Raw genomic sequence first — 24,163 nt, forward strand, 5'->3', positions numbered from 1 at the left:
GAGCGAAGGTGGTGAGGGATGAAAGGATGATGAAGCAAGTGGAGCGGAAATGGAAGAAGAGGAGCCGAGGGCCAGGAGGGGGGAATCAAAAGGCTATATCGGCCTCGACTCAGCAGGGAGACAAGCCCTAACAGGTAGAGGCTGTGAAAAGCCGCGAAAGGCGAGGATGGCAAAAAGACGGATCAATCAGGTCACGCAGAAGTGCTCGGCGAGGGAACGGGGGAGACGTTTGTGTGCGGCGAGCGTGAGGCAGGTTCGGTGGCAGTGAGCGACTAGTGGGCTGATGGAGAAGCGCAAGAGGTCAGTGTGGAAAAGACTTGCTGCAGGGAGTGTGTGGTGGAGGTGGGCGGAGGGGCTTACCGGGGTGTCAGTGATGGGCAGGTTAGCAAGGTGGATATGGAGCCCAGGGCTTGCCAGGTGAGGATAGATGGAGCATTGGAGGATGGACACGACGGCACGGCTTTTTGTCGACTTTGCTGCCACTCGCCCTTTTTTTTTGCGAGGGATGCGAGGGGGAAAGAGAAAGGGAAAAACGAAAAAGACAGGATTAGCACCAAAAGCGGAGACCAGCCGGAAGAGCGACTGGTGAGTGGCTGACACGACCCAAGGTTTCGATCACGGATCGAAGAACAAGCTGGTGGCAGCAAGTCAAAGACGGAACACACCCATCAAGTCGCTTTTCCCTCGTACAAGAGCCAGTGGAAGCGTGGAGTGATGTGCTCAGTAGCCGTCTTATTCATCCTTTTTTTCTCTCACCCACAAAGTCTCATGCCCTTGATCTCAACACGACTTTTCTCCGACAATAGGGAGGGTTGAGGAGGCCGTCACGTTGTCGTCACCAGCGCTATCGGCTTCACGGCCACGGGTGCGGCCATGGTCATTGACTTTCAGCTCAGACAGCACTTGTACATACTTTGTACAAATATACCACTAGATACTCCCTTACCGCTAACCCTCTCTTTTCTGTCATTTTACCAGACCCAGATTTGTCCAACGAAATGAGAGAAGAATGGGGAAAGCAGAGGCGGGCACTGCGGGCTAGAGTGGTTGGTCGGATGGTTGCGATGTGCAGATGCGCGGCAGGCAAGGAGTAGCCTGTGTGAGCTGTGTGTGGCCGGCAGCTGGCGGCATTGTAGTAGTGGACATTGCCTCTTGCAGGTTTTTTCGTTTCTTTTTCGTGTATTGATACATGTGCGTGTGTGTATGTACGAGCCGACGGCCATGATTCCATGACAAGCTGGAGTCAGGGATCATGATGGAAGAGAAAGAGATCCACCATGGTCAGTGGCCACCCAGAGGGATCACCAACCTCAAAGGCACCAAGGTCAAAGGGGGAATAGTAGTTTTAGTGAGCGAAAAAAGCGTGGCAGCCAAAGAACAAGCATTGCAGGGGGAGGATGGGATGAGAGGCTTGCACAGCCGCAATGGATGGGTAAGAGGAAGCCGAAGCTGGAAAGAGAGGAGAGAAAGAGGAGGAGAGGGGCACCGAAAAGGCGCCAGAAATGGAGAATGGCTCCCTGAAGGCTGCAGCAAAAGGTTCGAGGGATGAGGTCACCCATTGCCCACCCTACTGAACCCGCCTGTCCTATCACTTCCCTATCGCCTAGCCTAAACCCCGGGTGGTTAGAGAGGGGACACTTTGATACCACTGGTGCACTGGGCTGCTGCTCTCCCCCAAGTGGCCCTTGTTCCCCTAGCCCTAGCCTCGAGTCTGTAGCCCCCTATGAGTTTGTAGGCCAGGACTTGTAGGCCTAACAAGCCCTTTAGGTGTAGCTCATAGGCGCACTGGTACCCGTGCAGGCCTATCCCTGCCCCTGAAGACCCGCATCTCCGCATGACTTTCCCCCTTGCTAGCTGGTGGCCCCCGTCTTCTAAAGATAGACCACCAGTGACCAACAACCGCCCAAGACCAACGAGTCGACGAAGTTCTAGTCCTGGCCTTTGGAGACTGGCTTTCTGTTACCCTCTGGTGCCTCTACTGGTCGCTGCTCGCCTCTGCTGGCCTCTGCTGGCCCTATCCGCCTCCAGCGACACGCCCTCTTCCAGCTCGCTCGTCCGTCGCAGCATTGGCCGTTTGCGGAGTCTTTCTCAACGTCACCAGAAGCGACCCTTGGCCATTGGCTGGTGGATTTCCTCGGCCTATGAGTAAGATATCGCTTCTGCTCTGGCATCTGTGTCCAGCGTTTCACGTTGTGGCAAACACATCTGGACAAGAGAGGTGCTCCGACCGGATCGCGTCCACAAACTGCGCTGGTGGTTTGCTGGACGGAGACCATTTCCTTGTTCGACTTGTCTGCTAGAGGTTTGCAAAGAATTGATCCTCGGTGATTGTCCTTGTTACCCGGTCTTCGTCGACTCGTCCAATACGGCTCAAAGGGTTCGCCACTCCTACGAAGTACGAGTGGGAGAAGACACTGCCACAACCCACTGGGGCTACACCACCCACCTATCCCGAACAATTTATCCTTGGACTCATTTATCGCTCTGTGGCTCTTTTGTTCCCTTGTGGTCTTCGGTTTGGCCGGTTCCTGCCGGCTAAACGCCCTGGAAAGGATCGTGCCGGCTCATGCAAGAACCGTCTCCCAACTGGCCCCTCCAAAATCTGAATCTCGAATTGTTAGGGGGAGAAAGGGCAGTTTGCTATCCTTGCATACCGTACCTCCATATTGCATACCGCGGTCGCACGGGCCACATCCCCTTCAGCTGGACTATCCCTTGTTTCTCCGACCCTCAACTGCAGCTTAAGCGAGGTTGGAAACACCATTAACGGCCCTGGAACTACGTGGCCAAAATGCCCAGCAACTTCTCAAGCCAGTGCTCACTATGACACTGACTTGAGTCTGGGGAACTTCGGCCGTTCATCGCCGGTGTCGTTTCCCAAGCCCGCCAAAAGCTCGTGCCGCGACCAGGGGGCGGATGCGGCGCAGTCTAAACCCGGGACAACTACTGCACAAACATGCCTCCGTTACATGACTGGGTCACAGTACTTGATTGGTACTGGTACGAGAAGTGTTAAGGCCTGAAGAATCACAATCAAAGGAGCCAGGAAATAGGTATCATGCTGCCATTGTTTGCTCCGCCAGCCTAAACTCGTACAGTACCAAATTTCTGACACTTGGACATTCCCATTCCGGTCCATGCCGGATCGAGACTCCACCAACTGCTCGCGAAGCTACGAGAGAATGTTCTTGCTCCGTTGTGGGCTGTCCAAAGGCAAGGTCCCCACCGACTTTGTCACATCGTCTTGGTGAATGAATACTGAACAGCCCGTTGAGATTGTCAATCGCGACGTGGACCCATTCTACAAAAGGTCTGATCAGACTTGACCAGTCTCTCTACGAAGCACCAGGGTCTGTCTCGCCATCTCCATTTCCGCTGGCCTCCGTGGCCCTTGTACTGTACTTGTTACCCTTCATGATATCGCTCCGCCTAACCTCGCATGGGCTGACACTTACGTGACCTTGCAACTGACAACCCTTTGGACGCATTGCTGACCAACCACTTATCCAGGACGATCCACCATCACAAGGCGCGCGATTATTGAGGACGCGTCAAATCAAAACAGCGAGAAAGAGAGAAAATGTTTGTGAGGCTGTGTGAATTTTTCCAATAGCGTGCCTGTGTGAGGCACGTAAAGGTTGGCACAGATCTCCCGTTTCTATTTTTGTCAAGACCTGCTGGGTGGCTCGCTTAATTCAAGCCCTTCTGCCCTTGCAGGGGCAGCGTCACAGAGTGAGTTGTTTTGCCAGAACGTGCGATGGGCAAGGTGGCCGTGCTGATGCGAGCGAATCAAACATCTTCACCCTGACCTATCATGATACTTGTAGCGCCAGGGTGGCCAGGGTCTGCAAGATGCACTACAGCCACATCCAGGAACCAAGCCTTGTCCAGACACAGGCCGTTGACATGATATGTGTGCCACCCGACTGAAGGACTCGCTCATCACCACACCGGCTGTTTGCTTCTCTGCAATCACAAACATCCAAACTCTCTTGGACCTCTGGGCAGGGTCTAAAAGGATCGGCTCACACCGTTTGCAACTATGTTGAGGCGCAGAGTGCGCCGATCTGATCGGCCAGGCCGTTACATGATCTTCAGGCAGAGTCACCTTCACACTGATGCCGCCTATCTCCCGGGACATCGGCCTTGTCAAGTTGCTGCAGGTTCTGTCCGTGTCCTTTCCCGGATTCTGGGAAACCCAGGATACACAAACTTGTTGGCCAGCTCTAATCCAGTCGTTGCGCCAAGCGGTACCTCAATGCAGCACAGAGGTCTACAAGCGGGCTAAATGACGAAATCTGTGTTCCCAATAGAACGGTTGTGCCTTTTCTTGTACTCCCTCTCTCGTCCTTTCTCTTGACCGCCTCTCCTGTTACGCGAGATCAGTGATTTGTGAGAGAAGTAACGTCAAACCACTTGACTGGATCGCCCGTGCATTGGGCCTCATTGTTGGGTCGATGGCTGCAGGTCGCACGGGACCTGCAGGACATGCATGTTGCCTGTCATCCTGTGAACAAAAGACATTGTTGATCCTTTGCCCCGAGGAGCCAACCAACTTGGTTCCCCTTCCTCGGCGCGACGACCGATTGTCTGGCTCCAGCATGGCCGCTTGCGCGAGCCTCGCTGCATGAATGATGATAATAATAGCAATCTCTACGATAAACACGAGGCGATCCATGCAGATCGGACAGTCAATCCTTGGTGATTGCTCGAAGGACAAAAAGGCAGGACCGTCCAAGAGGGAACAAATCAGCATCTGGAATCTGTGGATTGAAGCCTAATTTTGGTGTCAGAATCGACTGCTAATTATATTCACAGTTTACTCTCAGCGCCTTCTCTGGAAATCTCGACGACCAATTTGCCGAACTGGCTTCCTTTCTTCATTTCCTCAAACAAGCCGTTGATGGCATCCAGATCAAAGCCTTGGGCGACCCGCGACACTACCGGCTTGACCTTGTTGGCTTTGATGAAGTCTACCATTTCTTTGAATTCCTTTCGCGACCCCATGGTCGACCCTTTGACCTCGATATTTTTCAAGACTGCTTGCATAAGGAAAGGCATCTTTGGCCCTATGGTCATTCCATAGATGGAGATCACACCACCTGGCTGAAATAGATGTCAGTGTGCATAAGAAAAGAGCAAGCAAGCGATCATACCTTGAGCAGCTTGGCACCGACGGAAACAATGTCTCCACCAGCACCGTCAACGATGGCGTCCAACTGTTTGTTCTCTGCCGGCAACATGCCCTGTAGTTTCTTTTCCCAACCCTGTTCCTTGTAGTTGATGCCGCCCTTTGCTCCCAGGGCGACGGCCTTCCTGATCTTTTCTTCGCTGCCGCTAGAGACATAGACATTGGCACCTGCTGCTGTGGCATACTCCAGGGCCATCAAGGCTACTCCACCGCCAATACCTGTAATCAATATGTTCTTGCCCGGTTTGAGATTCTTTTCGCCGCATTTGACCATCACTGCTCTCCATGCGGTCAGTCCGGTAAGGACAAAAGCAGCCGCTTCGGCGGAGGAGAGGTGTTCTGGTGCCTCTTCGAGTTCTCCTTCGTCAATGCACATGTACTCTTGAAGAGTGCCATTCGCGTTCGTCTTTGTCCCTCCGAGGATCTTGTACCCCCCTTTGTCCTCTGGTCCATCCAGGCTGTCCTTCCAGCCAGTCCCGGGATTCACGACAACACGCTTGCCTTTCCAGCTTGGATTGGCTTCACTGCCAACAGCCACAACTGTCCCGCACCCATCGGCTAGGAGAGGGACACCGAATGCTGTTCCCGGATACAAGTGTTGGCGGATAAAAAGATCGCGGTGGTTCAAAGCAGCGGCATGGATCTTGATGAGGACCTCCTTTCCCTTTGGTGAAGGCTTTGGAACCTCATCCAGCGAAAGGGGATAGTAGACCTGTCCCGGTTTCCCGTCGACCTTGGAAATGGAGATTGCTTTTGGCATGTTTGTCGTGGGGATTGTGGCGATATAGAATGGTCCCGGCACAACTTCTCACTAGTCTTCAAATGTGTTCAACAACCACGATACCGCTGAATAACCTTTTATAAAGGATTTTTCTCCCCTCCCGGAGTAGTCAGAGCTTAGAAATCCAGATTCGGCGATATCTCGCAAAGGGTGGTAGTCGGAGTTCTACTCGCAATATCTAATCAGCCTCTCGAACAATTCGGTAGAGAACTGATGCACAACACACCGAGCTGTCACCGACCAGCCTCACTTAGACCTTTGTTGATGATGGGGGATGATGGGGGCAGGGGGAAGGATGGAGGGACGATGGGGGAATTTCCTGAGCCGTTACTTGGCCGAGGTATGAAGTCATTATCGCCGTTGTAAAGCCGGGGTCCGATTCGGTACTTTGTACAGGCCAATCAGATGTTGGTTAGATAAGATGGCACGTGGTGAGTGATGGCGGACATGGAACATAGTTTCTCCGGTGATCTCGTAGGAGCAGCACGTGGTTTCCCAGAACAAGCAGAGAGGGAGTCGCTGTTATCTTCATTCTCGCACACAAGGAACAGAGGAGAAGGATTATAGCCGACTCCCTTGACCTTGGAGATATCCAATTATACTTCTGCAATTAAGTAAAGGTCATCTTGCTGCGATTTTATCGATATTCATTGCTAATTTGATGATGTTGATTCCCAGATTGTCTTTATCCCCTCATCGCTCAGTCATCCACAGCGCCTCGAATTTGGGGTTCAGCAAAAAGGCACGCCTGAGAAAGGAATAGTGGACTCTCGCCCGGGTCTGTGATCGTCGTTGCTTTTCTCGTTACTTTGGCCTAGCACGGCCGAGGCTCCATCAACGAAGGATTATCCAGAGGCCTGACGCCAGAAAGATGCCCCCGTGATTGGTCCATCGCACCCCGAACAGCACCCAGCCACGACAAAAGGGGCTTGACAGGGCTTGAGATGGAGCCCCTCCTCCTCACAGAAACTCTGGTGTGCGCTACCAAGCGTTCAAGGACGTTTGTTCAGTGGCCAGCATGTCGCGGAATGAACAGGTGCCCCAGTCAAACAAGGCCGGATCAATGCCCTTGGCTCTGCAGAGACTGCGGCTTGATTGCTATTTCCGCCCCAGACTCGCCCTTTAGCCCCCCATGAAATCTCGTAACCGTTCAAAATTCAGTTTCAGCTTGACCTAGCTTGAGTCACGCAGCAAGGACAGCCACTTTGGCATCGACCAAGACTGAATCCCGCTGTCAGTTATCTTCTCTCGGACCGCAGATACCTTGTCGCAAGCAACCCAAATAACGGGATCGTGGTGGATTCAAAAACCTGAGACGCGGACGGACTGATTTCCCGAAGCTTCCAACTTTCCACCCCCCCTATTTTGGCCTCGTTGCCTCTGTATGCACCTCTGACCCTACATCCACTGTTGTCCAATTCTCGATTACACCGCCAATATGGGCTCTTTTGGCGAGGTCACGGAGTTCGGCCATGGCTTCAAGGCTCAATTCTTGTTTGATCCCAAATATAACAACTTGAATCATGGTATGCTCATCCACACCGCTGCCCCTCAGAAGTTCTTCTCCTGGACGCCAAGCGCGACTACTTCATCAGGCTGGCCAGTATGGCGATCGTTTAGACATGATATATCCCGAGATCTTGAATGAGATGAACTGAACCTAATTGGCAATCCGTAGGTTCATTTGGTAGTTACTCACTACCTGTCCGCAATGCGCTGCGAGGATATCAGAAATTGGCCGAGGCTGCCCCGGATAAATTCCTGCGATACCAGTATATTGATCTCTTGGACAAGTCGAGAGAGCGGATAGCAAAACTCCTCAACGTCCCGACGGACGAGTGTGTTTTCGTCCAAAATGCTACGTCCGGTAGGTGCATCATAACATTTGATCTCTCATCGATGTGTCTAATTCTGCAGGTGTCAATACCGTCTTGCGCAATCTCCAGTACAAGGAGAAGGACTGTATCATTTATTTCGATACCGTCTATGGGGCCGTTGAGAAGACGCTGGCTTCCATCGTTGAGACAAACCCGCAACTCCAACTTCGCAAGGTCGGACACGGACAAGACTTTGCCTATTCACTTCCTTGCACGCATTCCGAGATCCTCAATGCTCTGTCACAAACGATATCGCGAGTCTTGTACGATGGATTAAATCCCAAGGTTTGTCTTTTTGAGACGATAGTGTCTTTACCGGGTGTACGGTTCCCTTTTGAAAGGATCACGAAAATGTGCAAAGAATATGGGATTCTTAGTTTGATTGACGGAGCACACGGAGTCGGTCAGATACCTCTAAATCTGTCCCAGCTCGATGCCGACTTTTTTGTCAGCAACTGCCACAAGTAAGTGGAATCGGCGTCCGACAGAAGCCTGTCTCCCGATGACGGGCCCTGTTTGCGGTATCTGACATGACACAGATGGCTTTATACCCCACGAGGCTGTGCTGTATTCCACGTGCCCAAGCGTAACCAACACCTCATTCGAACCACCTTTCCGACCTCACATGGCTTTGTGCCCCTGGAAAACTCGCCAATCCGAAACCCTCTTCCACCAAGCGACAAATCGGCTTTTGTCAATCTATTTCAGTTCGTCGCGACTGCAGACAACACCCCTTATTATTGTGTCCCTGCAGCCCTCAACTTTAGGCAGAATTTATGCGGCGGCGAGGAGGCCATCTATAACTATATCAGGGACATTGCTCAAAGAGGAGCCGACCTTCTAGCCATGCTTCTCGGAACTGAAGTCATGGACGATTTGGATGCGGGATACGGATTGCGAACCATGGGAAGCTACGAGGCCAGTGATAAACGCGACGGCGGACGAATAGGCTGGGCTGGTGGCATTAGGGACTGTGCCATGGCCAATGTGCTCCTGCCAATCACCATCATCGGCGCCTATTCCAGGGGCAGCATCAGCATGGGACCTGGTGGAGCCGGGAGTGCGGGTGGTCTCTCTCCCGCTTTTCGACAGTCATCGTACGGGTTCCCTAGTGCAAGTGTCGCTTCGCAGCTTCGATCGTCTTCTGTCAGCTCAGGAAATCTCGGCGAACCCAGACGTTCCAATTCACCTCTCAATTCCCCGAGTCTACATTCAGCAGGTCCGATCGTGATTCAGGAAGCAGACGTAGCCACCCACATTGCTTGGATGGAAAAGACCCTGGTGGATGAGTTCAACACGTTTGTCGCCATCTACGAATACGACGGCAAACTCTGGACCCGAATCTCTGGCCAAATCTACCTGGAGCTCAAAGACTTTGAATGGCTTGGAGGAGTGCTCAAAACGCTGTGTGAACGAGTCCGAAGCGGGGAGTCTTTGCGGGGAAGAGCAAGGACTCCGGGAATTGAAAAGGCGGAGTTCGAGGCCCTGAGCCTGAAGACACCCTTCGCCTCGAGACAAAACACCGGTGAGGTGATGAAGCGGTTCGATGTCACCCAGGGTGGATGGGTCAATGCATGAATGATGAGGTGTTTCAGCCGGTCAATTGCGACCACGACGCTTTGGTCGTTTCACCGTCTTTTTATCTTTTAATCATCTGGCGTCTGGGGCAAGACCGAGGAGATGCAAGGAGGTCGCAAACAATCAGGTGCCAGTTGTCACCAATGAAGGCATAGTGGCGGAGAAGAGCAACGGGCGATTGACGTGGTGAGGTTGTACATGTTTGTCATGAGAAATGCCCTGGGTACCATTACTTGTACTGTTTCCATTGAATCCCACTGGGCCACAGGGCAGGTTTGGATGAGTTTGTGTGGTCGCATGGCGTCAAGGATCGAGACAATTCCGCCATTTGAAGTCTGAGGAACCTGGCAGACTCGGTCCTGGGAAACCCGGAGAAATGCTCCGTCGAGGGGCGGAGCTGCTAGTGCGTCTCTAGCGCCACTCTAGTGCCACCTTTGAAAACTTTGATGCCGCACGTGAGTGGCTCCTGGCCAATTGCCAAGGCACTATAGGGCGCTATTACCCCAGATTTTGGTCCGCCCATGTCCGCCCAGACCGCCGAGTCCCGCCCTCCGGTCATTTTTCACAGCGAAAACTTTTCCTCCTACGTAATCTCAACCTCTTGTTGACAACACGTTATTCAAGTCGCGCCTCTCGCTGGTGAGTCTCTTCTCCTTGGGGCCTGCTCCCTCGTGGCGTCATGTTAGGTTTCGTTACGTGTTGCTCCCCGGTCTCCTTGTAAGCATTCCATTGTTTGAACGCCACGGATTATTCCAGCCACCTGACCACCCAGAGCAGCCGACCTTCCCTTTGCCGCCTACGTCTTTCTTTGGGTGGCCACTGGCAATCCCGTGAATATCCCTCCTTTGCAATCGATGATGCTTTCGGAAGTCTGGCCGCGGTCCTCTTTTCACCTTGGGCAGAGAGGCCAACGAACAAAAGGTAGCCGTGGCAGCCCACAAATCCGGGGCCAGAGTGATTCATAGCCTTCCGTTAACTGCTTAGTGGACAAGTCAAGGCTCTGCAAACCGGTGGTACGTATTACTCACAGTTTTGGCCTCTCCTGCCAATGTCCGTCGTCCATCCGAAACTGAAAAGGAATGACACAGAACTTCCTTGCACTCTCGTCCCCTTTCCCATGTTTCTATTACCCCCATTTTTCATAATTTTTTCCTAACCTGTGCTCTTTGATCACCTTGTTTTGTTTACCCTGCATCTTTTCCCCGGGGTCACTGGTGGAGTTCGCTCAGACTACCTTTTGTGGCATTCTTTGGTCATCGGGGAACAATCTAGAGCAATTTTTCTTAAGAGGGGAGCACGGTTGAACATAAGCCATCATGTTGTCCCCCGACCTTCCAGACCGTGGCCCATGCTCAAACCACAACAACACTTCCAGTACTACTATTCCCCGGATTCACGAAAAGCCTGAGGAATTACTGTTATTCAAAGCTCATTATCACCATCTCATTGAACCCCCCGAAGACATGACCGCTTCTAGAAAGTTCTCATATGCGTCGGTCAAAGAAGAAACAGGTACGTGATGACCATCACACCGTATTAGGGTCATAGAAGCTGACCACCATCGCCCACAGATGATGGCCTTCCCCAGTCATTTGGGTCGTCCCTGTCATCTCAGGACCTCGAGGAAGTTGAGTGGATAGCGTGGCCCTGCAGTCAGTGGTGCAAGACCAAGGGTCTGTGCTCGTATCACTTCGATGGCTCACACGAGGATCATGTCCGGACAAGACTAGAGGGATATGCTCGCAACAACCCGAGGAAGTTGGAAAAGATCCTAGACGAGTTGGAGAAGCGGCGAGCGGCACAAAAGTTGTTCAACCTCCCCTTCGCCAAAGAGATTACTCGGGTTCATCCTCGTCCGGCCGATTTCAGTCTCGAGGTATGGAGAGAGAAGGTTAGAGACTCTATCCGACTGGGGGCCGAGTCAGCAATTATCGACGACTCCGACGACACCCAGTCCGTGATCTCGACCACATCGCGCGAGGGCTATCCTTTTTTGGAGGCTATGCCGGAGGAGATTCTCGAGCTCATCCTCTCTTATGTGACGGTTGACCACACGGCAGACCCCTACGCTCGGCCTCATGTTGACCTGGCGAGCTGTTCACTCGTGTCCAAGAAGATTCAGGCGGCGGCCGTGCGGGTGTTGTATCGACATGTCTCGATCCCACAATCGAGAGCCTTTGCCAAACTCATGCGAAGTCTCAAGACCACACCCCAGCTCGGAGAATTGGTGCAGTGGTTGGACTTTTCTCATTACTCCAACATGGGCTTTGGCAGCGCCCGCAACACTCGCAACCAGACGCCCTTCTTGAAGCCCGAGACGCTCAACGCATGCTTGGATGTCATGCCGAACTTGCAAGCGTTCTTGGTCCACGAGCACGTAGACGAAGAACTCGACGCTAACATCCTCTCCAAACTATTCAACATGCCTCTTATGCAGGCCATGGACTTTTGTGCCTGCTCCTCTCGGCCTTTCGCAGAGGCCTTTACCTCTGTCACCACGCGACTCTCCACTCCCCTCAAAAGCCTGAAACGGCTGTCGTTGCATGAATGCACCACACTGCAAGAACCTGTTTTCGAATCTCTCCTCCCGCTGCTTGAGAACCTCACCCATCTGGACGTCGCACATACCCTCATCAACGACAAGGCTCTCATGTCGATCCCGCACACCGCCAGAATCACGCACCTGAACATCGAGCGCTGCACGCGCCTCACGGGCTCTGGCGTCGTCAAGTTTTTGACTACCCATCCCGCGGTCAGGGGCAATGTCGTCTATCTGAACCTGGCCGCCGACGCATCGCGGCATAGACTGCTCTCCGAAGACAACGTCACCCGGTTGCTGCGATCCTTGCCTCCGAGTCTACGGTCCCTCAACCTGGGCGGTGCCAAGGTCAATGCCTCACACATCCCGGCGCTGAGAGTTCTCTCCACGCACCTGGAGGAACTCGGGCTACGTGGCGCGGACCTCAGCCTGGGCAGCGACATCATGCGCCTGTTCAAGCCTTCTTCTCCATCCGCGCCCTCCGAAGGTGAGGATCACGTCATGGACAAGACCTCTGTCGCCACCGCAGCAGGATCATCATCTGATGACTCATCGCCCGCCGCCGCGGCGTCACACCACCAGCACCAGCCCAGCACGCTTCGCTACCTCGACCTCACGTCCGTCCGCTCCGTCACGCAGCTCTCCCTGTCCTACTCCCCCTCGGCCCTCACGAACAAGGACACCCTCCCCCTCGAGGTCATCGAGCTCGGCAGCGACGTGTTGCAGGAGATCAAGCGACGCACCGCGCACGTCCGCGACCGCAGCAAACTCGAGTGGGTCGTCAAGGAGCTCGGCCGACGCGGCTGGTTCGTGCGGCAGCCAGTGCCGGGGTCCAACGTCGACAACGGCGCCCGGGCCTGGAAGATGGGCGCGCGCTGGTGGGGCATGCGCAAGATCCCCATGGTCGAGCAAGACGTCGGTGGCATGTACGGGTATTTCATGTTCAAGCGGTCATGAAACCCCTCTATCCCTACCTCCTCGACTCTGAACCTGATTTTAACCATTTTTTTTGTGGATGTTTCATCTCGAATTTGGCATGGCATGGCATGGCGTGGTATAGCATAGCTAGCGACTTTGTTTTTCCATCTCTTCCAGGAAGCGATCATTGACATTTCTCAGGTTATTCTTTTGGCGGTTTATTTTGGTTTTGTTGGTACTCGGTAGCGGGGACAAGGACAGGTCAGGTCAGGGTATGACATGACATGACATGACATGGCATAGCATCTCATTACATCTCATGGTACGGTCTTGCAGCATCATAGCATAGCTTGGTCTGATATGGTATACATGCATACATATGCATTGTACGAGACTCATGGATGGATGGATGGATTGGAACGAAAAGGGTTCCCCACAGAAAAACAACGGGCGTTTTATGTTTTTTGAATCTTTTTGCTTGGTTATATATATCAGTTGATGGTCGTTTGTTATTGTTTGTTCATCTACCACACCACACACAACACCCACATGAGACTTACGACCTGACACGAACAACAAATCACTTCACATTTCAGCATGGCATATCTTAGCATAGCGCAACAAGGAACAGCACAACACAGCACAGCAAGGAGACCTAGTCATTGATATCAAGCGACGGCGTCTTCCTGGATATGGATGAATCTTTTCTCTTTTCTCTATCTTGGGTTGGTTGATAGGGGAGTGGTTCATAGTGTAATACAACATCGTATCATATCAATAGATCATAAATCATATTTTTCTGTTGCTATTCATGACTATATGAAATATTCGACATTGATATATGGCCCGTCTTCTTCATTCAGGCCATACATTGGCTTGACTGCCCTCCTCATCCCTCATCCTATCCGCACCGTCACGTTTTCCCACTTGGACAAAAAGTCGGCTGGCCTCAGACGCTCCAGGTACGTGAGCGACAGAATCGCCGACAGGCGGATGGTCCCGACACGCTCAAAGGGCCGATCTGTCCCGTTCACGGCCGCCACCACCAGCAAGGGCGCCGAGCGATCCAGGTCGTGGCCCTTGGACCGGTCCACAAAGTCGAGGGCGAGAACGGTGCCGCACGTCTCGAGGCGGCTGAGTGCGGTGTCCGAGCACAGTTCCGTGTCGATGGGCACGGATCTCTCGGTCAAGCCGCACACAAAGTTCGCCCGGACGCGCTGCGTGGGTGATGGGTTGCGGACCAGGTTGCGTAGGCGACAGCCTCGACTCCTCACGCGCAGAACCCGGGGCATCTCGTCCACGGCGGCCTCGGTGAAGCGCGACACGTCCTTCAGGCTCACCGCGTCGCCCGTGTCGCATGCTTGTAGGCCGACCTCCACGTCGTTAGACCACGAGCCTTCCGCGGCGTGTTGGCCCAGAGAGATCGGGACCACCTTGCCGCCGCTCCAGCCTACCCAGGACCAACTCGGAAAGCAATCTTGCCGGCTCTCGGTGTGACGTCTGGTCCAGAGAAGTGAGAGGGCAAACAGTGCGTCGGGCGAAAGCATGTCGTCCCTCCACCTCCTGCCGGGTGGGATGGGCATGCCGTAGATTTGGCGCAGGTTAGACGACTCTTTGAGCAGTGACGGTTCTTCGAGAAGACCAAGCACTGCATTCAGCCGGTCTGACTCGTATGTTAGACTCCGTCTCGAAACTTGGGAGATGTGCTCCCAGGCGGTGTCAAACCCGTCCAGTTCGTGTTTGGGACTGCCAGTAGAGGTTACGGTTGGTTCAACCAAAAGCTCCTCGAGCGAGCTGTGGGCGGCGACCGTCTCACATGTCGACGATGTCATGCACTTGAAGTACAATTGCTGACGCGTAAAGTACAACCGACGCCTCGATGAGACTTCCTCCTGGTGTGTCCACGCTCGAGTTATGTATTTCGAGCGATACCTTGCCGACTCGAGCGTGCCCATGGTGGATATCAGGCGACAACTCCCGATCTCGACACAAGGCTGTTCTTCGCACCGGACGGTGCTGACGCCCGGAAGACCATCATCTGCACTCTCCCCGTGGAGCGCAATGATGGTCAACTGAGCGGCACGGTAGAATGAGGCCATATCCTTTAGGTCACGATGAAACTCGTGCTTGTTGTTACGCCGAATGCAGAGCCGGTCAACCCAGAGATATCGAAAGTTGAGAGCTTTGGTGACCGAAATGGCATCCTCTACTACCTGTGGCAACAAAGCCAGGTCATCGTTAGTTCCATGGATCCCGCTCGGACAGGAAGCTGTCGACGCTGAACCCCAGACATAGCTCAGAGCCGTGTACTCGACACTACCATAATTGCGAACAAGCCTTCTATCATGACAGTCAAACAGCCACCTGGGATAAGCGGTAGAGTTGGCGGAGGCCTTTGAGCATTGCGGGTGAAGTCTCCTGCAAGTCGCTATCCAACTGCTTACAGCCTCAAAATTGATGGAATTGGCGTCTATCTGGTGCCCCTGTAAACGGACAGGGGTGGACTCCTGATCAATGGGTAGTATAAGACCAGCATCCCGCAGGAGACAGGTGGAATCAGAGATGAGTTGACGCTTTTCGAGGTTCTCATACCGGTTGAGAACCTTTGCCAACGGCAGTTCTCGATCTGTGCCAACAACCCCAAAGACCACGTCAGGATGTAGGCAGTCAAGAAGCGACACACCGCAGCGAGTACACAGATGATATATCTTCAGAAAGGTTAGGATCGGTTTAGGTGATCGCGGGCTGTTGTGGGCGATATGTCCCAGGAACCTGCAAAGCGGACACGAGGGCTCGTACCCCTTGTCGAGCTTGATCACTGTCACGGGTGTAGAATCACTCTGAGAAAGGGCAAACACCCTCTCCAAGTCCAATGATGCACATTTTCTGCAAAAGGCCTGAGAGTCTTCCCGTTTGCGATAAGGCTGAGGATGGGTGGTGATATGACTTGCATCCGCCATGACACCCAGGACGAAGGAGATGTAGTTGGACAAGATATTACAGAGAGTGTGTGGCTCTCAGACTATGCGAAGATATCGAACCGTAATGGCGATATCGAGGTGAGGTGGTGCTGTTCATTCCCCCTTCGATCCATTCCAATGCACAGTGGCGCAGCCCCAGGCGGCCATCTCCTACCAAAATCCAAGGGTATTTGGTCGCTTAAGGACAGCCAATGATAAATGAGACGATGAAGTGTTTGGAAAGGCTGGCTCTCGACATGTCCATCTTAAAGGGGTTTAGACCGACGCAAGGCAACTGAAATACCTGAGCAGATGGGAGAGTCGAGGAAGGACTTCGAGGGTTGAGTCGTAGAAGACACTGAGACAGCTGCGTCGCCTATTGGGCCTGGGCAAAGTCTGGGTCAGAGCCAGTCTCTGCTGGCGACATGGGTCTGTGCTGTACTGAGTAGAGATAGATCAGTGGGAAGCTTAGACTCGTGAAAGGCGACCACGGCCCTTGCTGAACCACTCAGCCTCATTATAGATCGCAATGACGTCAGAGGGCAAAGGGCTAGCCCTTTGCAGGTCGGTTACTTTAATCGTACAGGGAAGGTTTCGCGATGTGCTCACTGCCATTCTGCTCAAAGTTCAATATAGTAGGCAAACTATACGGCTGAATACTGCTCGATTGGCGATTCGAGTGGGGAGGGAGAACCTCGGCGGTGCATTGTTACATATCGTATAGATCAATTCATCCTTCATATTGTACAACCCCAAAGATGTCTTCTCGACGAATTGGCCAAGGACTTCAATCAAGTCATGTTCAGACTGCTCGGTGTTCGCGTTGACGATGCTAGACTCCTTTCTAGCCCAGATATATGATGTGCGTGAAGCAGTTATCAGTTCCCGGCGCCGTCCATTCCACGCTATGCTCATGTGCTCCGTCTTTCCACCAATCTGTAGGCCAAATTGAGCAGATTGCCACACCTCGACCAGCACGAGCGGTCATTTTGCGTCCACATTCTTAATAACTTGTATTTATACAGCCTGGCGAAGTATGAATCCTCCTCTAATATTGAGCATGCTCCAGCCAAAACAGCCTGTAGACCGCTCCTGTAGATCCCAGGAAAGCGATGCTCGGATGGGTTGATAGTGCTAGTGGCCCATCACAGAATTGTCCCTTCACACTAGACAGTCCTTTCACGTCTTTTTCTTCGGTCCCGAGATCAGTGGATATAAGCGACCGAGATGGTGGTTTATCGTGGATTTGCCCTTTGGCGGGGGTTTCTGGCAGCGAACAAGTCAGTCGTCTGTAAGGTAATGGTCGCAAGACCACTTCAGAAGTGCGGATGCGCAACGTACAGGTGAGTCCATGCAGTCTCTCAGAGCTTTCTCAAGGTGTCCGCAGCCTCCTGAAGCGGCGCCTGCGGCCCAGCAGTCTAGAAAGAATCATGTCAGCAAGCTTTTGCAAGTATTATAGAGTTCCTTCCTGCGCTTTGCACTGGATTGGTGGCGAGCCATATTTTCTGCGTCCACTCGACAATATCATCCTAGCTCTTACGGTGGTGGATCTTCCACGTCGCACAAAATATCTTGACCACCCTCCAGTCCACCTAGGGAAAAGGCAATTGGCACAGACATACTCAGCATAGCAGTCATGGGCCCTAGACATGGATTCGGCTCTTGCTTGTCTGGGTGTCTGATCTTTAACCGTGACACGGTCTGGAGGCGAACTGGGTTGATTGCTGTCGAGGAGCCACGGGGAGGCATCCTGTTGGAGGGTTCGCAAGTCTCTGCCGAGAACGGGATGTAAGAGTGAAAGGTCGACGGAGGTAGCAGAGCTGTACAGTTCTGCGCTCCTGAGACCGGTGATTGGAGTTCAAAGCAGTTTCGTCAGTTGAACAATGCGCGCTTGTTGAGAGGACACGCTGAAGTACAAAGATCGTGACCTATGAACAGCTGCTCAAACCTCTCGAGACCCCAAGTCGACGAAGAAAGAAAACTGCATTGGTGTGTTGAGTAAAAGTGGAAGCTGCGGCTAAACTTCGGCAACGAGGCTGCAGCCTCGTCTGGGATACAGGGATTGTGCACGACGAACACCACGGAAACTCACGATAATGCTGCTCAATGTTTTGGGTTGACGGATCAACAAGTCGAGACGAAAAGGATATGACTTTCAATGTCAAAGATGGACTGAAGTAAGTTCATACGTTGTATGCACACTCTATCTGAAATACATGCTGCCCAGAAGGCGGAGTTGGCCTTCAAAGCAATCGTGACACTGGCAACTAAACTCCTCGCGGACCTCCATCATCGGAAAATATCGTCAAAGGTCATCTTTCCAATTCGAAGATTGTCATTGCCCGATGTTGCAGCTTGATCTTCGGAGAGAAGATTGCTCTCATTATTGATAACACCCATGAACCCATCCGATCCCATCAAGCGATCCGGATCATTGCAAAAAGCCTCGAAGGTGGTGTCATCCGGAAAGCCGAAGTCTTTAAGTCCCTGAGTCCTGTCATCAGTCCATCGAGTTGTATCGAGTTGAGCCATTTCGTGGAACAAGGCATCAATCTCATCGCCGTTAAAGCTTGGAGACGTTGACAACCCAGAAACTTTGGGGGTTTTCGTCATTGAATTTAGGCCAACGCTTGCCTCATTATTCTCTTCGGGCATGTCAACACTCATAGCACCGTAGTCCACATAATCCGCGGCAGTTGACGCATTCGGCTGTGGCACCTCGATTGCGTTTCCATACTGAGCCATGTCATGATATCGGAGGAGGGTCGGCTCGTGCTCAAAATCTTGCAGGCGACCCAGATCTCTGTGGCTGCTTGAAGCGGGCGCAATATTGGCGGATGCTGGTTGTGTTTGTAAGGCATTGTTGAACGGCAACACTGGAGCTGTGCTCAGAAGCCCGGTTGATCTCATGGGCGTACCACCATTCATGAAACATTCTGCTCCTGGCCAGATCAAGGCCAACCTCGACCGTACCAGGTTAGGCCTTTCCGGAACCAAGTGAGGACCATTAATAGGCGATGAAGAAGTATCGGTTTCTAGGTTGGCTAGGCAGTAAAGTGGGATCAACATGGATGGGATACCACATTTGTTGGGAAGATTCCACGAATGGTCAAATAACCTCAGAACTTCTGCGAGTTTCGACTTAAGCTCTGGCTGGTCCCCATTCCATTGAGAGTTGGCCGTTTGAAAGGCAAAATGACACGCGTGTAAAAGCATCTGATGTGGTGGGCGTCGTATAACATCCGAGAGAGTGAAGGGATACTTCTCGCCCAGCGAACGCAGCCGAGATACAACGTGCTGTGTTGGTGTTATCATTGTTGCGTGGGAGACCTTTGTGCAGAACGCATCATTGGCAATCATACAGAGCTCAGTCAGTCGGTTGAAGCAGCTTGTCACGAACGCTGGCTCTCTCGACTCGGGGCCGTCATCACCAGCAACTGCCTTCCACGGTTCCCATTCTTCATGTCCGTCTTCTTCGAGGAACTGGGTAGAACTCAAATGACCACTCCGAAGATGTGGCGGCCTCTTTAGACAGATTGCGATGATGGTATCCAAGACAAAACAGCCTTGCAGAAGGGCCTGCCAGCTCCTATGTTTTGAATCGAGGATATGTCTCGAAGCGGTCGTGCCGTCATCTCTGTCAATTCTAGAGTCAGAATACAAGCCCCGCGGATTCTCGAACGGGACCACCGCTTCCGGTCCCTTGGAGATCAGTAAAGCTCGTATAGCAGAGCCGACCAGCATCCACGCAGACGTCCAGTCGCCCATGCCGATATCAAGGAGGACCAATAACAACAAAGCCTGAACATGGCCAAGTGAGAAAGGTCCACGCTCGGACGGTATCAGATTCCTTGCTAAAGAACGCAGCTCGGCAACGCTGGTTCCAGGTGTCGCAGCAGGCGTTGGCAGAAGATGCCCCGTCTGTTGCTGAGAGTAGGCCAAGATAGCCCATATGCAAGAAAGATCAGCATGGTCGAGAGGACGTCGTTTGTGAGGCATTGTGTGCTCGAAGAATTTCCGCAACGTAGCAGGCCTGTCCAGGATTGGAAACCAACAGTGGGTGAAAGTAAAATATTGATCCAAAAGACGTGAGGCCGAAGATGGCAGAGGGACTTCTTCCGGACGTGTGATCCCGAGTTTGCCCTCAGTCAGAGGATCTCCGAAGCCAGGTCCAGTCTCTTCTTCGTTCGGGATTTGTGCCATCTCAACGACCTTGAAATCTGATGTGAGCACATATTTATCGCCTCGGCTTCGATGGTGAAGAGGCTCTGCTGCTTCGTCTTCGCCGTCGTCTTCGATGTCGCGCTTGCGCTTTGGGTGGATTGAAGAGCTATGCTCGAGATGGGATAAGAGCTTCTCCAGCTCTGTAAGCACATTTGACTCTTTCCATGTTGTGTGAAGGCCATCACCAAGTTTCTGATGGTTCCATATGCGCAACAGCTCTTGTTCGTTCCGACGCACTACCTGCTGAACCGCATCGTCTAGTCCGTGCACCTTTTGTAGCATGACAGCCCACAACTTCTCCAGGCCGCGCACATACCCCTCCTGAAGTCCTCTCCTCTTGGTCCCTGCCACGTATACGCACGATTGTCCGGCATTTGCACAGTTTGTGCAACTGGGCTGCTTCGCATCGCACTTGTCTTTGCGGGCTCGACAGCGGGTGCAGGCGCGTGAAACGCGGGCTCGTATTGGCTTTGAAGTGCCTTCTTCGTCGCTGGTTCGAGTCCGTCTCTCCGCGTCCGTGCTACGTGAGGCCATCACAAGGAGGAAGGGGTGCGACAGCCATGTTCAAGGAGAGGAGTGGCCTGTCGGAAGGGTTGGGTCGAGACACATCAGCATCAAGAACAAGCCGTCTCATGAGGGTATCGTGGCAGAGGTCATCACAATACTGTACTTGGTATGTACCGAGTAGAGCAGGTTAGCGATTGACGTTGATCGGATAGTGCACCCACCTGGGTGCCCACTAATTAAACTAAACTAAACATCTCAGTTGCTGGCGGGGTGGGAAGGAAGCCTGCGCCCACAAGCCTGCGCCCACTAATCCCTCTTCCACCACTCACCAACTCACCAAACTCACACCAGGGCAACCCAAATCTCCACTGGTAGCCTCGTCTTTCCGAACCATTATTTGATCCAGCATTCCTCTACGTCTTCGACAACGAGCTCCAACATGGCCAATGGTGTATCAGAATGCACTCTTCATATAGACAGTCTCCAAATGAGATCGAGCACGGATGAACGGTCATCATGGTATCCCAAAGCAGAGCTGGCGAGCTTGCACCGGATCGACTTAGTGAACCTTCACTCCACAGTCCTTTTCAGCCTTTAGTGTCTGGCAGAGCCTCACCACTTCTACCCGTTGATCAGACGGCAGCAGCCCGGCATCCGTCAGTGGCTGCTCAGAACGAACCTACCTTGCAACAAACTTCAAATCACTCTTTGAAGACGCCGGTTCCAGATGGCTCAACCGCCAGCCGCCTCTTCCACCCAGAAGCTTCTCTCGTCTTGGTTGGGATCAGGGCATCTGGAAAGCGATCTCTGGGTTTAATTGCAGCCACCGCTCTCGGGCGACGATTCGTGACTGAAGACCACTATTTCCAGACCGTCAATGGTATGTCGAGACAAGACTATCTCAAAATCCATGGCAGTGAGCAGTTCCATCGACAAGACATCGAGACTTCGAAGCGCATGCTGGAGGACAACAGATTTCGATGTGTAATCGATTGCGGCCTCGGAAGTCTCACAAGTGGACTCCAAGAATATCTGAGACGGTACAGCCAGACAAACCCCGTTGTGTTCGTGTTAAGGGACATGGAACAGATCAAGGCAACTCTCAACCTAGACGATCGAGCTACTAAGCTGCTCGATCAGGGCAACGCGACTCATCGAAAATGCTCGAATTTCGACTTCTACAACCTCGAAGATGATTCCATGAATGGGTCTGCGGATGTGGACATGGCAGCAGACCGCGCGTCGCCAAACTACTCCTTCAAACTCAGAAATGCTCAAGCCGATTTTTCATCGTTTGTTCGATTCATTACCGGTTGTTCCTTGCCAGATCCGACTGTGCTATCCCCGTTCTCGCTGGACGGACCGGTGGAATCGCGGACCTATTCCCATGCACTGCTCATAAAATCCTCAGACTTCGCTGAGGGACGAGTGGACTTTGGCGCTCTGGAAGCTGCTGGCGATGTATTGGAGATCTTTGTTGACCAGTGGCAGTCAGACACCCCGAGGATGCTAAGCAAGATGGTGGCGACCGCTAGGAGAGCCTTGACCGTCCCTATTCTTCTGTCTGCCAGTCGTGGACTTTCCGCATCCCACACGACGGAGATCTATGTGGCAGTTCTATTGCAGGGACTTCGACTCGGAGTTCAGTACATCTCTATAGATCTCGACCTAGACCCCAGCCACATAGACCATCTCGGACTCGTCAAGGGCCATACCAAGCTGATCGGCAACTATAGCTACTACTCCTCCAAGGACAAGAATTGGACGGATCCAAATTTGCAAAATGTGTACACCAGGGCGCGCGACTTCAAGTTTGATATGGTTCGAATTCTCGAAGTTCCGACGTCACGCCAGGAGAATGATGCGGCGATTTGGTTTGCTGAACAATTGAAACAACTTCCCGGGCCTCGACTTGTTACAATAATCTACAACGTCGGATTTCTGGGTCGAACTTCTCAAATCTTGAACCCTGTGTTGACAGCCGTTACTCACCCGAGTCTTCCCAATGCCGAAACGCAACCCTTCTGGCCTCAACTATCCTCCAAACAGATCATCAGCGCTCTGTTTGACAGCTTTGTCTTCGACCCTCTTCAATTCTATGTTGTTGGAGCCAACGTCTTGGGATCTTTGTCGCCAGCAATGCACAATGCAGGCTACAGCTTACTTGGCTTGAAACATCGGTATAGCACCAAAACCATCATGACTCGGGCGGATATTGATTTGCTTGCGAAGGATGACGCTTTGGGTGGTTTGAGTGTGGTGCAGCCATACAAGGTCAAGCTACTTCCTCACATGCATGCACTGAGCGGGCACGCCAAAGCCATAGGGGCGCTCAACACCCTAATTCCTCTCCGGCAACAACCCGAAGGGCCTCAAGGGGTTATACCATCGCTAGACATACAGGCCCAGCTGAGAAATCGTGCGGGCAGAATCGTTGGTTGGTTTGGGGATAACACTGATTTTATCAGCATAATGATCTGTGTCAGCAGAAGCCTGTCTCCACGCAATGCCATCCAGCCAAAGACCACCTGCTTGATCATTGGCGCCGGAGGGATGGCGAGAGCTGCCGTTTATGCTATGCTGCAATTGGGCTGCAAGCACATATTTGTATACAACAGGACTGTCTCCAACACACAAGCTTTGGCTCGCCACTTTAACGACTGGACCCGGTCCCAGATGGACAGGGTCACCTCACCAACTGCCCCAGAGCCAGTACAAGTCGTTGAACACATCACCGACCCTTGGCCGACAGGATTTGCGCCTCCAACGATCGTGGTGTCGTGTGTCACTCAGGAGGTCCTGGACGGGAAACCAGGCGCTAACTTTGAGATGCCAGAGCAGTGGCTGACGTCGCCCAGTGGCGGAGTCGTCGTCGAAATGGCTTACATGACAAGGGAGACGCCACTGACGAAGCAAATCAAGCGATTTCGAGATTCGACCCAGAGACCCTGGGTCCTGGTCGACGGCATCGAAGCCCTGATCGAGCAAGCCGTCGGCCAGTTTGAATTGATGACCGGGCGGAAAGCGCCTAAGCGGTGCATGGCGGAGGCCGCTAGAGCCGCTATTCGCAATAATGCAGCGACATATCGCTATGGTGAGGAGGGGGGGGACGAGGAGGAAATGGAAATGGAACTGGAAGAAGAAGAAGAAAATTGAGGTTGACTATACCGAGTACATCTACGTGAATACACATGTCGACACGAGATACTCAGCACCGGCATCCATATCACCAGGACAGGACCGGAAGGGGAGACAAGCCATCGGCAATGCCATTTGAAATGGCAACGGCAAGGCCAAGGCAAAGGAAAGGAACAAAAAGATGGCCTAAGATATGAAATATATATACAAATCTTTTATTCCACGTCTCATGTTCTCTGTCTCTCTCTCCTCTCCCTCCATCGAGACTTCTGGCGTGATTTGGAAAAAGAGACGCCGCATGCGCTTGAAAGTTGAACGAGTCACTCAGCCTTCTTCTTCGACTTGTTATGCTCCCACCACTCAGTGATCAAGATTAAGATCAAGATCCAGATCAACCTCGACTCTCCCTGCCATCACGATCACGATCGGAACCTTGTCCAATTTGCAACC

General features: G+C 52.6%; 6 protein-coding genes across 6 annotated transcripts; 3 read left to right on the forward strand and 3 right to left on the reverse strand.

Moving 5' to 3' along the window:
• Positions 1-4,812: 4,812 nt before the first annotated feature.
• AYO21_07225 (hypothetical protein) lies at positions 4,813-5,951 on the reverse strand (the record flags this gene model as incomplete). The annotated part of the gene is made up of 2 exons (XM_022657182.1): positions 4,813-5,106; positions 5,157-5,951. The coding sequence occupies 2 exons, from the start codon at positions 5,949-5,951 to the stop codon at positions 4,813-4,815; spliced, it is 1,089 nt and encodes a 362-aa protein (XP_022510517.1).
• Positions 5,952-7,410: 1,459 nt separating this feature from the next.
• On the forward strand, positions 7,411-9,427 carry AYO21_07226 (hypothetical protein; the record flags this gene model as incomplete). The annotated part of the gene is made up of 4 exons (XM_022657183.1): positions 7,411-7,575; positions 7,704-7,839; positions 7,890-8,313; positions 8,389-9,427. 4 exons carry the CDS (start codon positions 7,411-7,413, stop codon positions 9,425-9,427), a joined length of 1,764 nt encoding a protein of 587 aa, XP_022510518.1.
• Positions 9,428-10,743: 1,316 nt separating this feature from the next.
• AYO21_07227 (hypothetical protein) lies at positions 10,744-12,923 on the forward strand (the record flags this gene model as incomplete). The annotated part of the gene is made up of 2 exons (XM_022657184.1): positions 10,744-10,939; positions 10,999-12,923. 2 exons carry the CDS (start codon positions 10,744-10,746, stop codon positions 12,921-12,923), a joined length of 2,121 nt encoding a protein of 706 aa, XP_022510519.1.
• Positions 12,924-13,780: 857 nt separating this feature from the next.
• On the reverse strand, positions 13,781-15,844 carry AYO21_07228 (hypothetical protein; the record flags this gene model as incomplete). Its single annotated transcript, XM_022657185.1, has 1 exon — positions 13,781-15,844. The coding sequence occupies one exon, from the start codon at positions 15,842-15,844 to the stop codon at positions 13,781-13,783; it is 2,064 nt and encodes a 687-aa protein (XP_022510520.1).
• A 2,289-nt stretch (positions 15,845-18,133) lies between these two features.
• On the reverse strand, positions 18,134-20,602 carry AYO21_07229 (hypothetical protein; the record flags this gene model as incomplete). The annotated part of the gene is made up of 1 exon (XM_022657186.1): positions 18,134-20,602. One exon carries the CDS (start codon positions 20,600-20,602, stop codon positions 18,134-18,136), a length of 2,469 nt encoding a protein of 822 aa, XP_022510521.1.
• Positions 20,603-21,014: 412 nt separating this feature from the next.
• On the forward strand, positions 21,015-23,731 carry AYO21_07230 (hypothetical protein; the record flags this gene model as incomplete). Its single annotated transcript, XM_022657187.1, has 2 exons — positions 21,015-21,137; positions 21,212-23,731. The coding sequence occupies 2 exons, from the start codon at positions 21,015-21,017 to the stop codon at positions 23,729-23,731; spliced, it is 2,643 nt and encodes an 880-aa protein (XP_022510522.1).
• Between the last annotated feature and the right edge of the window lie 432 nt (positions 23,732-24,163).

This window comes from Fonsecaea monophora (assembly GCF_001642475.1).
Source record: "Fonsecaea monophora strain CBS 269.37 chromosome Unknown Scaff54, whole genome shotgun sequence".
NCBI classification, from domain to species: domain Eukaryota; kingdom Fungi; phylum Ascomycota; class Eurotiomycetes; order Chaetothyriales; family Herpotrichiellaceae; genus Fonsecaea; species Fonsecaea monophora.